Genomic DNA, 12,688 nt, shown 5'->3' on the forward strand with positions numbered 1-12,688 from the left:
GAGTGCTGGTATACTGATAACTCAGGAAAACAGGTTTGTAGCTCAGAGTAACAGAAGGAAAAAAAAAAGAAAATCAAACATTTAAAAATAAGTATGTGATTTGCAGAGACATGGAAGTACCTAGAGATTGTCATACACAGTGAAGTAAGTCAGAAAGAGAAAAACAAATATCGTATATTAATGCATATATGTGGAATCTAGAAAAATGGCAGAGATGATCTTATTTGCAAAGCAGAAATAGAGTCACAGATGTAGAGAACAAACATACGAATACCAAGGGGGAAAGCTGGGGCGGCAGGGGGGATGAATTGGGAGATTGGGATTGACATATATATACTACTATGTATAAAATAGATAACTAATGAGAACCTACTGCATAGCACAGGGAACTCTATTAGGTGCTCTGTGGTGACCTAAATGGGAAGGAAATCCAAAAAAGAGGGGATATATGTATATATATGGCTGATTCACTTTGTTGTACAGCAGAAACTGACACAGCAGTGTAAAGCAACTATACTCCAAAAAAATAAATAAATAAAAAATAAAAATAAGTATGTGACAAACTAAGACCCGGGAGAAGAATTAGGGAAGCTATCTAGGCTCTCATGCTTTCAAAAGTTGATCTGATCATAATAGAAAAAGGCAATCAAACCCCCTGTAGAACATAACCCCTTCACTGAATAATTTTAAAGCACTGCCTTTGGCTACCAGAGAAAGCAATGTTCCCTGTGTGTGTTCATTGAAACCCTTAAGAGAGCCCAAAGCAAAGTTCATTAGTATAATTTGATTAAAAAGTCATACATTTTGGGGGCTTCCCTGGTGGCACAGTGGTTGAGAATCCGCCTGCCGATGCAGGAGACACGGGTTTGTGCCCCGGTCCGGGAAGATCCCACGTGCTGCGGAGCGGCTGGGCCCGTGGGCCATGGCCGCTGAGCCTGTGCATCTGGAGGCCTGTGCTCCACAGCAGGAGAGGCCACAACAGTGAGAGGGCCGCATACCGCAAAAAAAAAAAAAAAAAAAAAAAAAGTCATACATTTTTATATAACTGTGCTTAAAAGTAAGCTTTAAAAAATCCATTTTAAGGCTAAATGTATGTTTTAGAAAATGTTTTCTGCATTGTTGAGCCATACTTGAAATCATTTGGAGATCAAGAAATAACTGCATTGAAAATGTTAGAGGACAAAGACAATTCTGACCCCATAATTGGAAACCAGTTACCCTGATAGCTCCAACTCCTTCCTCCTACATTGCAGCAAGTTTCTTGATTTATTGGAAAAGGCTATGCAAAATTATTTTTCGTTAATTAAAAGTTGGATGAAATTTAATTCAGCCATATATTCATAAGCATGTGCTGGGCAAAAATTGTAAAATAATGAATTCATAGCTTCGTTTATGGAAGTGTGTGAGGATTACAGAATATCTTGTCACTTAGCATTCATTTTAATTGAAGGGCAAAGCATGTGAACTTTAGAAAAGGCAGGCAAGCTGGCATTTCCAAAAATTTAATAAAGGTTTATTTTAAAAATATGTAATAGAGCAGTGTAACATCTTATGTGTGAAAGGGTAATTGCATGATCTGTTTTATCCTTAATGTTGTTCAAAAGGCCTCTAAATTTGTTCTTTGTACATTAATTGATCATTTTAGCCAGAACATGCCAGGTGGACCAGTTTTCTTGTGGAAACGGGCGCTGCGTTCCCAGAGCATGGCTGTGTGACCGGGAAGATGACTGTGGGGACCAGACTGACGAAATAGCATCTTGTGGTAAGTTGTGAGTGAAACATGCTATTAGTGGAGACGGTATCAAACAGAAGATTCTATCACTATAATCTCTCTTAAAAGGCTATTTATTTCTCTATAAATACAAGTTGACAAGGCAGAAGATCTGTTACTTTTTATTACTGCCTTTTGGGCCTGAGTGTGTACTTTAATGATAACTGCAGAATATGTCCCATTCATGAGGCAGTAACCATATCCTTGGCTAAAATAAATGGATCCAAACATTGCAGATTTTAGTAGGAGGTGGTTATTATTAGGCTAACAGGACATTCTCAAATGTTCATTATTAATCTTATGTCTATAATGATTAAATTTTTCAAACTGAATAGCTCATCGAGTGACATTTGGAGTAAATGAGGAGGACATGTTTCTTGTTTGTATGCATGTTATACTCTTGGAGCAATAAACTATACAGGATGAGAATACGTAGTTGGTAAACCATTTGTTTCATTTCTATAGTTGTATAATTCTGAAGGACACAATTTTTATTAGTTTAAAACATTTTTTATTAAGAACAAAATTCCTAATCACTTTCCACTGATCTTCCTACTTTTGAAAACAATAAATATTTATTATTACATAAAGTTGCAAATTTAATTACCCCCATTTGTACCCATGTATCAGGAGGTTGTGTTATCATTTGTCTCAGTAATGTATAGTGAAACATAGTAAAGGAATGAACCAGGTTTTCTAAGGCTTGTACTTTATTTCAGGCATGGCTATGGATTTTTAAAATTACTATGGGGAAACATAAGTTAGACATGCATAGCACATTTATTAAAATAGAATACAATTGTGTATATATTTTTAATAATTTGACCCCATGTTATAATATTTGTAAGAGTAGGGAAATAAGAAGACAGTTTTGTAACCCTTCAATTTAAATGGCTCTGTTTAGGGCATGCATTCTCTGTTTACCTAAAATTTTATTTTTTAAATGTTTTTTTATACTAGACTAAGTCCCTGTAGACATTTGAGTTTATAGCCTCTGATAAAGTAAAGATAAAGTAAGTATTACTAATTGACAGTTGACATTGTAAAGAAGATAGTAGAGATGTTGCAAAAAAAAAAAAAGCAATAGAGAATCATACAATTAATTGTACATTTTACAGGTAGAATTTCCAAAGCCTGTGATTGAACAGTGTATCCTCTCTCTTTTCCAATGTCCAGACCAATCATGTGGCTGGGTCTGCTTCTAGACAGCTCTATTTTTTAGAAAACCTTAAATGCTTTTCTGTTCTTAGTATCTCCATCCAGAGTATACCAGAAAGGTAATGAGAAACCTGAAAACATTAAATACAGAGAAACCCTGGAATCAAAGTCCCAAGTCAGATAAGAAATGCCATGAAAACAATATAGACTAAGAAAATACATAATGAGCTCTTTAGAGAATTTCGATTAAGACCTTGAGCTGACTTATTTTGAGTAACAGGTCTAGAGTAAGACTTTTTTCTTTATTTTAATGATAACTTAATTGAATCAAAGAAAAAAATTACCCTAAAATTTCAATAATAATAAAAATAATTATGCCAGCAAACTAACATAATTTTCATGAGGGGAGGGGAAAAACGGGTCAGAGGGAGTCCAGACACATACTTTCTTACTGAATCTTTACAACAAATCTACTAGAAACATGTTACTGTCCACATTTTACAGTTAAGGGAGTCAGAACTTAGAGACATGAGTAACATATGTGAGATCACAAAACTAGTAAATAGCAGGACCAAACCATGAATCCAAGTGTGCTTGAAACTAAAACTCAGCCATTTCAGGTTGACCTTGTTTGGGAGCCAAGGACAGGGTGCAAATAGGGGGCAGATAATGTCATTATATTATACATATCCATAAATATCTCATTTAAATGCACATCCACCTACAGTGAGTTTTATTCATTGGTGTGTTGGTAAATCTTTCAACATCTCCTAGTAGAGAGGAGCCCTGATCTAGTGTTTGCCTATTTTTGTGGTTTAAATACTTCCACCAAAGCCAATATCAGGTTGCCAACATGACGCTCTGAATGTAGAATTGGGAAAATATGTGCATACCAATATACAGTATTTCTGTGGTACAGATAAAATTGACATAAATAACTTCAAAAGCAAAATAATTAGAAAATTATGAACCTTGAGTATTAATTACTCTTGTTTGCAATGTTATTTAATTATAAATTTATATTTATTATTATTATTTAAAATAATGGCTGTGTGCTTAACAACTGACTCATAGAATCCTTGAAAATTTAAGAATCAGCTCTGCAAGCTGGTACAGATGCTTCCAGTACACCACAGGATATGTACACATTATGAAATTTAGTTGCCAAATAGTATAGTTCTGAAATATAGAAATTTTAGAGAATGTCAGTAAACCACATGGGTTAGTCTCAGCACCGTTTCTTCTTTACAGCATAAGAAACATGTTTCTCTCCAAACATGTTCCTCTCTTTCATAACATACATTTATCTCTCAGATTGTCATTTTAACTCAAAATCTATGTCAATAGAGAAGCTGATAGTGAGGCTCTGGTAGGCACAGTCTCACTTTTAAAGTTGTAAGGGAGAATGGCCTGAATTTCTGTCATAACAGAAATTATCTCTGCACTGAATACAGAATCACAAAAAAATTGTAAATTGTTTAATTCACTGCATTTATAAAAAAGCCGTCACTCTACTTGGCAATAATCCAGAAATAAATATAGATTTAGCTAATTTTCAGTTTTATTAAGCATCATTGTAAAATTTGGACTGATCATATTTCACTTTTCCGTTTGGTGTTAGCCAAGTTCCCATAGATTTAATCCAACTAAAAGACTCTGCAATCATTTTTTTTTTTTACACTTCAGCCCATGAACCACCTCTGTTATGTTTAAAAACTACTGTTGACACTGAAAAGAATATTAAAATTTGGCTTTAAAAACATGAGAAACCTATGATTAGAAATGTTTCTGGTAGTAATTAGGAGCTGAAGGTACTGTGACGGAGGGTCAGATTTTCAGTGGAATTCACTGTCACCTGTTTACAAACCTAATTCACTCGAGTTACATTTGCCTTTATAAATTAATTGCACATTTTAGGTTGAGATTATATGTGGGCAAGCACATAACGAGGAAGGCCCTTGAGTATTCTCTCTTAATCTTTAAAGAATCTTTTAACTTTTTTAGTAGGTTACCTGTGCAGAAAGGAGAATCTGTAATTTGATGCCGCAAATGACAGAGAAAATGTTAAAATTGTGAAGTTTGTCTTAGAAGTATGTCAAGGAACTAAATGGTCAGTCTCATTTCAAGGATAGGATTTAACACTGGCTCTCAACTTTAGCTGTCAATTAACAAATCACTTGAGGAGCTTTAAAATTACCTGCCCATGCCTCACCCCAGGCTCCTTAAATAAAAATCTCTGGGGATAGGACCCAAGAATCAGTATTTTTAGTGCTTAACAAGTGGTATGAATAGACACTCAAGTTCAAGTACCTTTAAGGCACCAGTTATCACCCTTGAGCAAGCATGGAATCTCTGGAGGGCTCATTAAAAAACAGAATGCTGGGGCTTCCCTGGTGGCGCAGTGGTTGAGAGTCTGCCTGCCGATGCAGGGGACACGGGTTCGTGCCCCGGTCCGGGAGGATCCCACATGCCGCGGAGCGGCTGGGTCCGTGAGCCATGGCCGCTGAGCCTGCGCATCCGGAGCCTGTGCTCCGCAACGGGAGAGGCCACAACAGTGAGAGGCCCGCGTACCCCAAAAAAAAAAAAAAAAAAAAAAAAAAAACAGAATGCTGGGCCCCATTTCCAGAGTCTCTGATCCAGTAGGTCCTGGGTGGCACCTAAGAATTTACGTTTCTTACAAATTTCTAATTGATGTAGATACTCATGCTGTTAGTCCAGAGACCACACTTTAGGAACCACTGACTTAAGGGAACCACCATTCATATTTGATTTTATCTAACATATACTTGATGACATAATTATGTTTATATATGCAGAATTAATTTATGATGGGAGCAATTATCCAGACAAATATCATTCCCATCTCCAAATTAAAGCATTAAATATAAGGATAGTTCATGATTAAATATAAGAATATTTCAAACAAACTTGCATTTTTGCCCCTTGGACAATTTATAGTCAAAAACAGTATAGTTGTTTATTTTAATATTTAGATTAACAATCTTTGGGTTGTTCTATCTTCCAGGTATCTCCATATAGCTTACATTTATTATTATTTTTTAATAAATATGTCTTGATGTGAGTTGGTAACTTCTGATCTGTTCAAAAGATTTAACTTTGGAAACTACCTAAAGTTTATTAACAGATTGAAAGATAATTCAATGGGGTATAAATAAAAATCCACTGAGATTTGCAAAGTTAGTATTATTCCATCTTATGGATCTTTTATCTTTGAAGATAGTAGAATTCTGTCTCATGTACTTAGAATCTTACCTTTAAGTATACTTATAATTTTACTCTATGTAATTAAGGAGCAAAGAATATCAGAAGGAGAATTGGCAAGTATCAGACACAAACAGAAGAGAGAGAGAGAGCTATCAAAAAGAAATCATTTCCTGGTTAAATCAGCATAAATTGTATCAAAGATATTTTCAACTATATTATTAGAAAAACAAAGTTCCTGATTTTAAGTAAAGTATTATTTTTTTAATTACAAATAATACAAAGAAAAACTGGATATATGTGTAGCAATTTTAATTAATAGGAATTATTAACCCAGTGGAGTACTGATAAAATATAATAATTGTCAGGAACTGCTTTGTCATTCTTTAGTAGCATCCTGGCAGACCCAGTGACCCTGACAACTTTTCGTTTCTTTAACTTGATTCAACCCATTTTAAAACTCCAGTATTGGGGCTTCCCTGGTGGTGCAGTGGTTGAGAGTCTGCCTGCCGATGCAGGGGACACGGGTTCGTGCCCCGGTCCGGGAGGATCCCACATGCCGCGGAGCGGCTGGGTCCGTGAGCCATGGCCGCTGAGCCTGCGCTCCGCAACCGGAGAGGCCACAGCAGTGAGAGGCCCGCGTACCGCAAAAAAACCCTCCAGTATTATATCTTTGTCAAAGCTTTCTCCTCCCCATTGCCAGCTAGACTTGAGGTTCTAGGACCTTGGATGAGAGGGGAATGTGTTCTGTTTTTTCACTATCTACTTCTCCTCTCTTTACTAGCCTTAGCTCTTCAGGAAGAGGGGAAAGATGGAGGAGATAGGTAACATCTTTTTAAGTAGGTCTGCTGATAATCTTCTCTCTGCTTCTCTGCATGTCATAGCCCTCTGACACATGAAAAATGCAGCTCGCTTGAAGGGCTCTTATGTGAGATTTTCTGAGAGACCTGAGGTGTCACCCCTCTTCAGAGTTCCTTGAACTTTCTCTTTTTTCTCTGTTTTCTCTTCTTTTCCCTTCTTCAGAGTTCCCTCACATCTAGACCTAGATCTCTTTTATCCCCATCACAGATGGTATACCTCATAGTCTTAAGTTGCTAGAATTCCCTTGCTTGGTGGGCATCTTCTTGGTTGCATTACCAATATGACAAAAGAAGTTTTGCTATCTTTTGCTGGGTCCACTTTATTTTTCATCTCCCAAATGTGAGCAGGCTGCTCTCCTAGTGACCCATCTCTTAGACCTGCCACCACTGTCCATTTTTTCTTCTTCTTCTGTCGACAGGGTAAAATGGTCAGTCTACCTCTTGAGCAAATACAATCAGTTCTCTTTTCTTATACACCTCAAAATTGTCATGAATGATTCTCATGGAGTCTCTCATGAAGCTACACAGTCTGAATCTGTAACTTTGTCCACAGGATCACTCTTTAGATAACCAAAGGCACATGATGTCAACCTAGACTTTCTCTTTTCTAAGTTAAACACAACACTTCCTTCAAATTTTCTTACACGAACCTTTGTGGGCTCTTTCCCTACCCATTGCCCTATTATGCATATGTTTGGATTTTTAATGACCTTAGTGAAATTAATGCCCTAAAACAAGCAGTTGATGTTCAATGGGTACAGAGTTTCAGTTTTGCAAGATGAAAAATTCTAGAGATCTGTTGCACAACGTGAATATAATTATCACTATATAGTTAACACTACTGAACTGCATACATAAAAAATGGTTAAAATGGTAAATTTTATGTGTTTTTACTGCAATTTTAAAAAAAAGTCATGGCCTAGAATTGAACAGAACATAGTATCTCATATGTGGTTTTGTTTTTTTTTTAAACATCTTTATTGGGGTATAATTGCTTTACAATGGTGTGTTAGTTTCTGCTTTATAACAAAGTGAATCAGCTATACATATACATATGTTCCCATATGTCTTCCCTCTTGCGTCTCCCTCCCTCCCACTCTCCCTATCCCACCCCTCCAGGCTGTCACAAAGCACCGAGCTAATATCCTGTGCCTTGCGGCTGCTTCCCCCTAGCTATCTACCTTACTACGTTTGTTAGTGTGTATATGTCCATGACTCTCTCTCACCCTGTCAAAGCTCACCCTTCCCCCTCCCCATATCCTCAAGTCCGTTCTCCAGTAGGTCTGCGTCTTTATTCCTGTCTTACCCCTAGGTTCTTCATGACATTTTTTTTCCCTTAAATTCCATATATATGTGTTAGCATACGGTATTTGTCTTTTTCTTTCTGACTGACTTCACTCTGAATGATAGACTCTAGGTCTATCCATCTCATTACAAATAGCTCAATTTCATTTCTTTTTAAGGCTGAGTAATATTCCATTGTATATATGTGCCACATCTTCTTTATCCATTCATCCGATGATGGGCGCTTAGGTTGTTTCCATCTCTGGGCTATTGTAAATAGAGCTGCAATGAACATTTTGGTACATGACTCTTTTTGAATTTTGGTTTTCTCAGGGTATATGCCCAGTAGTGGGATTGCTGGGTCATATGGTAATTCTATTTGTAGTTTTTTAAGGAACTTCCATACTGTTCTCCATAGTGGCTGAACCAATTAACATTCCCACCAGCAGTGCAAGAGTGTTCCCTTTTCTCCACACCCTCTCCAGCATTTATTGTTTCTAGATTTTTTGATGATGGCCATTCTGACTGGTGTGAGATGATACCTCATTGTAGTTTTGATTTGCATTTCTCTAATGATTAATGATGTTGAGCATTCTTTCATGTGTTTGTTGGCATTCTGTAAATCTTCTTTGGAGAAATGTCTATTTAGTTCTTCTGCCCATTTTTGGATTGGGTTGTTTGTTTTTTTGTTATTGAGCTGCATGAGCTGCTTGTAAATTTTGGAGATTAATCCTTTGTCAGTTGCTTTATTTGCAAATGTTTTCTCCCATTCTGAGGGTTGTCTTTTGGTCTTGATTATGGTTTCCTTTGCTGTGCAAAAGCTTTGAAGTTTCATTAGGTCCCATTTGTTTATATTTGTTTTTATTTCCATTACTCTAGGAGGTGGGTCAGAAGGGATCTTGCTGTGATTTATGTCATAGAGTGTTCTGCCTATGTTTTCCTCTAAGAGTTTGATAGTTTCTGGCCTTACATTTAGGTCTTTAATCCATTTTGAGCTTATTTTTGAGTATGGTGTTAGGGAGTGATCTAATCTCATACTTTTACAGGTACCTGTCCAGTTTTCCCAGCACCATTTATTGAAGAGGCTGTCCTTTCTCCACTGTACATTCCTGCCACCTTTATAAAAGATAAGGTGTCCATATGTGCGTGGGTTTATCTCTGGGCTTTCTATCCTGTTCCATTGATCTATCTTTCTGTTTTTGTGCCAGTACCATACTGTCTTGATTACTGTAGCTTTATAGTATAGTCTGAAGTCAGGGAGCCTGATTCCTCCAGCTCCTTTTTTCGTTCTCAAGATTGCTTTGGCTATTCGGGGTCTTGTGTGTTTCCATACAAATTGCGAAATTTTTTGTTCTAGTTCTGTGAAAAATGCCAGTGGTAGTTTGATAGGGATTGCATTGAATCTATAGATTGCTTTGGGTAGTAGAGTCATTTTCACAATGTTGATTCTTCCCATCCAAGAACATGGTATATCTCTCCATCTATTTGTATCATCTTTAATTTCTCTCATCAGTGTCTTATAATTTTCTGCATACAGGTCTTTCGTCTCCTTAGGTAGGTTTATTCCTAGGTATTTTATTCTTTTTGTTGCAATGGTAAATGGGAGTGTTTTCTTGATTTCACTTTCAGATTTTTCATCATTAGCATATAGGAATGCCAGAGATTTCTGTGCATTAATTTTGTATCCTGCTACTTTACCAAATTCATTGATTAGCTCTAGTAGTTTTCTGGTAGCATCATTAGGATTCTCTATGTATAGCATCATGTCATCTGCAAACAGTGACAGCTTTACTTCTTCTTTTCCGATTTGGATTCCTTTTATTTCCTTTTCTTCTCTGATTGCTGTGGCTAAAACTTCCAAAACTATGTTGAATAAGAGTGGTGAGAGTGGGCAACCTTGTCTTGTTCCTGATCTTAGTGGAAATGCTTTCAGTTTTTCACCATTGAGGATGATGTTTGCTGTGGGCTTGTCATATATGGCCTTTATTATGTTGAGGAAAGTTCCCTCTATGCATACTTTCTGGAGGGTTTTTATCATAAATGGGTGTTGAATTTTGTCGAAAGCTTTCTCTGCATCTATTGAGATGATCATATGGTTTTTCTCCTTCAATTTGTTAATATGGTTTATCACATTGATAGATTTGCGTATACTGAAGAATCCTTGCATTCCTGGAATAAACCCCACTTGATCATGGTGTATGATCCTTTTAATGTGCTGTTGGATTCTGTTTGCTAGTATTTTGTTGAGGATTTTTGCATCTATGTTCATCAGTGATATTGGCCTGTAGTTTTCTTTCTTTGTGACATCCTTGTCTGGTTTTGGTATCAAGGTGATGGTGGCCTCGTAGAAGGAATTTGGGAGTGTTCCTCCCTCTGCTATATTTTGGAAGATTTCCAGAGGGATAGGTGTTAGCTCTCCTCTAAACGTTTGATAGAATTCACCTGTGAAGCCATCTGGTCCTGGGCTTTTGTTTGTTGGAAGATTTTTAATCACAGTTTCAATTTCAGTGCTTGTGATTGGTCTGTTCATATTTTCTATTTGTTTCTGTTTCAGTCTTTGCAGGTTATGCATTTCTAAGAATTTGTCCATTTCTTTCAGATTGTCCATTTTATTGGCGTAGAGTTGCTTGTAGTAATCTCTCATGATTTTTTTTATTTCTGCAGTGTCAGTTGTTACTTCTCCTTTCTCATTTCTAATTCTATTGATTTGAGTCTTCTCCCTTTTTTTCTTGATGAGTCTGGCTAGTGGTTTATCTATTTTGTTTATCTTCTCAAAGAACCAGCTTTTAGTTTTATTGATCTTTGCTATCGTTTCCTTCATTTCTTTTTCATTTATTTCTGATCTGATTTTTATGATTTCTTTCCTTCTGCTAGCTTTGGGGTTTTTTTGTTCTTCTTTCTCTAATTGCTTGAGGTGCAAGGTTAGGTTGTTTATTCGAGATGTTTCCTGCTTCTTGAGATGGGCTTGTATTGCTATAAACTTCCCCCTTAGAACTGCTTTCGCTGCATCCCGTAGGTTTTGGGTCGTTGTGTCTCCATTGTCATTTGTTTCTAGGTATTTTTTGATTTCCTCTTTCATTTCTTCAGTGATCACTTCATTATTAAGTAGTGTATTGTTTAGCCTCCATGTGTTTGTATATTTTACAGATCTTTTCCTGTAAATGATATCTAGTCTCATGGCGTTGTGGTCAGAAAAGATACTTGATACAATTTCAATTTTCTTAACTTTACCAAGGCTTGATTTGTGACCCAAGATATGATCTATCCTGGAGAATGTTCCATGAGCACTTGAGAAAAATGTGTATTCTGTTGTTTTTGGATGGAGTGTCCTATAAATATCAATTAAGTCCATCTTGTTTAATGTATCATTTAAAGCTTGTGTTTCCTTATTTATTTTCATTTTGGATGATCTGTCCATGGGTGAAAGTGGGGTGTTAAAGTCCCCTACTATGAATGTGTTACTGTCGATCTCCCCTTTTATGGCTGTTAGTATTTGCCTTATGTACTGAGGTGCTCCTATGTTGGGTGCATAAATATTTACAATTGTTATATCTTCTTCTTGGATCGATCCCTTGATCATTATGTAGTGTCCTTCTTTGTCTCTTTTAATAGTCCTTATTTTAAAGTCTATTTTGTCTGATATGAGAATTGCTACTCCAGCTTTGTTTTGGTTTCCATTTGCATGGAATATCTTTTTCCATCCCCTTACTTTCAGTCTGTATGTGTCTCTAGGTCTGAAGTGGGTCTCTTGTAGACAGCATATATAAGGGTCTTGTTTTTGTATCCATTCAGCCAATCTATGGCTTTTGGTGGGAGCATTTAGTCCATTTACATTTAAGGTAATTATCGATATGTATGTTCCTATTCCCATTTTCTATATTGTTTTGGGTTCGTTATTATAGGTCTTTTCCTTCTCTTGTGTTTCTTGTCTAGAGAAGTTCCTTTAGCATTTGCTGTAAAGCTGGTTTGGTGGTGCTGAACTCTCTCAGCTTTTGCTTGTCTGTAAAGGTTTTAATTTCTCCATCAAATCTGAATGAGATCCTTGCTGGGTAGAGTAGTCTTGGTTGCAGGTTTTTCTCCTTCATCACTTTCAGTATGTCCTGCCACTCCCTTCTGGCTTGTAGGATTTCTGCTGAGAGATCAGCTGTTAACCTTATGGGGATTCCCTTGTGTGTTATTTGTTGTTTTTCCCTTGCTGCTTTTAATATGCTTTCTTTGTATTTAATTTTTGACAGTTTGATTAATATGTGTCTTGCTGTATTTCTCCTTGGATGTATCCTGTATGGGACTCTCTGTGCTTCGTGGACTTGATTAACTATTTCCTTTCCCATATTAGGGAAGTTTTCAACTATAATCTCTTCAAATATTTTCTCAGTCCCTTTCTTTTTCTCTT

The 12,688-nt window shown here is 36.6% G+C and overlaps 1 protein-coding gene across 1 annotated transcript in view; it reads left to right on the forward strand.

Moving 5' to 3' along the window:
- Window positions 1–12,688, forward strand: part of LRP1B (LDL receptor related protein 1B) — a 1,461,391-nt gene that overhangs the window by 723,718 nt on the left and 724,985 nt on the right. Inside the window, 1 exon segment of the mRNA XM_032636635.1 lies at window positions 1,646–1,762. Coding sequence (XP_032492526.1) covers window positions 1,646–1,762 — 117 coding nt within the window.

This window comes from Phocoena sinus, chromosome 7 (assembly GCF_008692025.1).
Source record: "Phocoena sinus isolate mPhoSin1 chromosome 7, mPhoSin1.pri, whole genome shotgun sequence".
NCBI classification, from domain to species: domain Eukaryota; kingdom Metazoa; phylum Chordata; class Mammalia; order Artiodactyla; family Phocoenidae; genus Phocoena; species Phocoena sinus.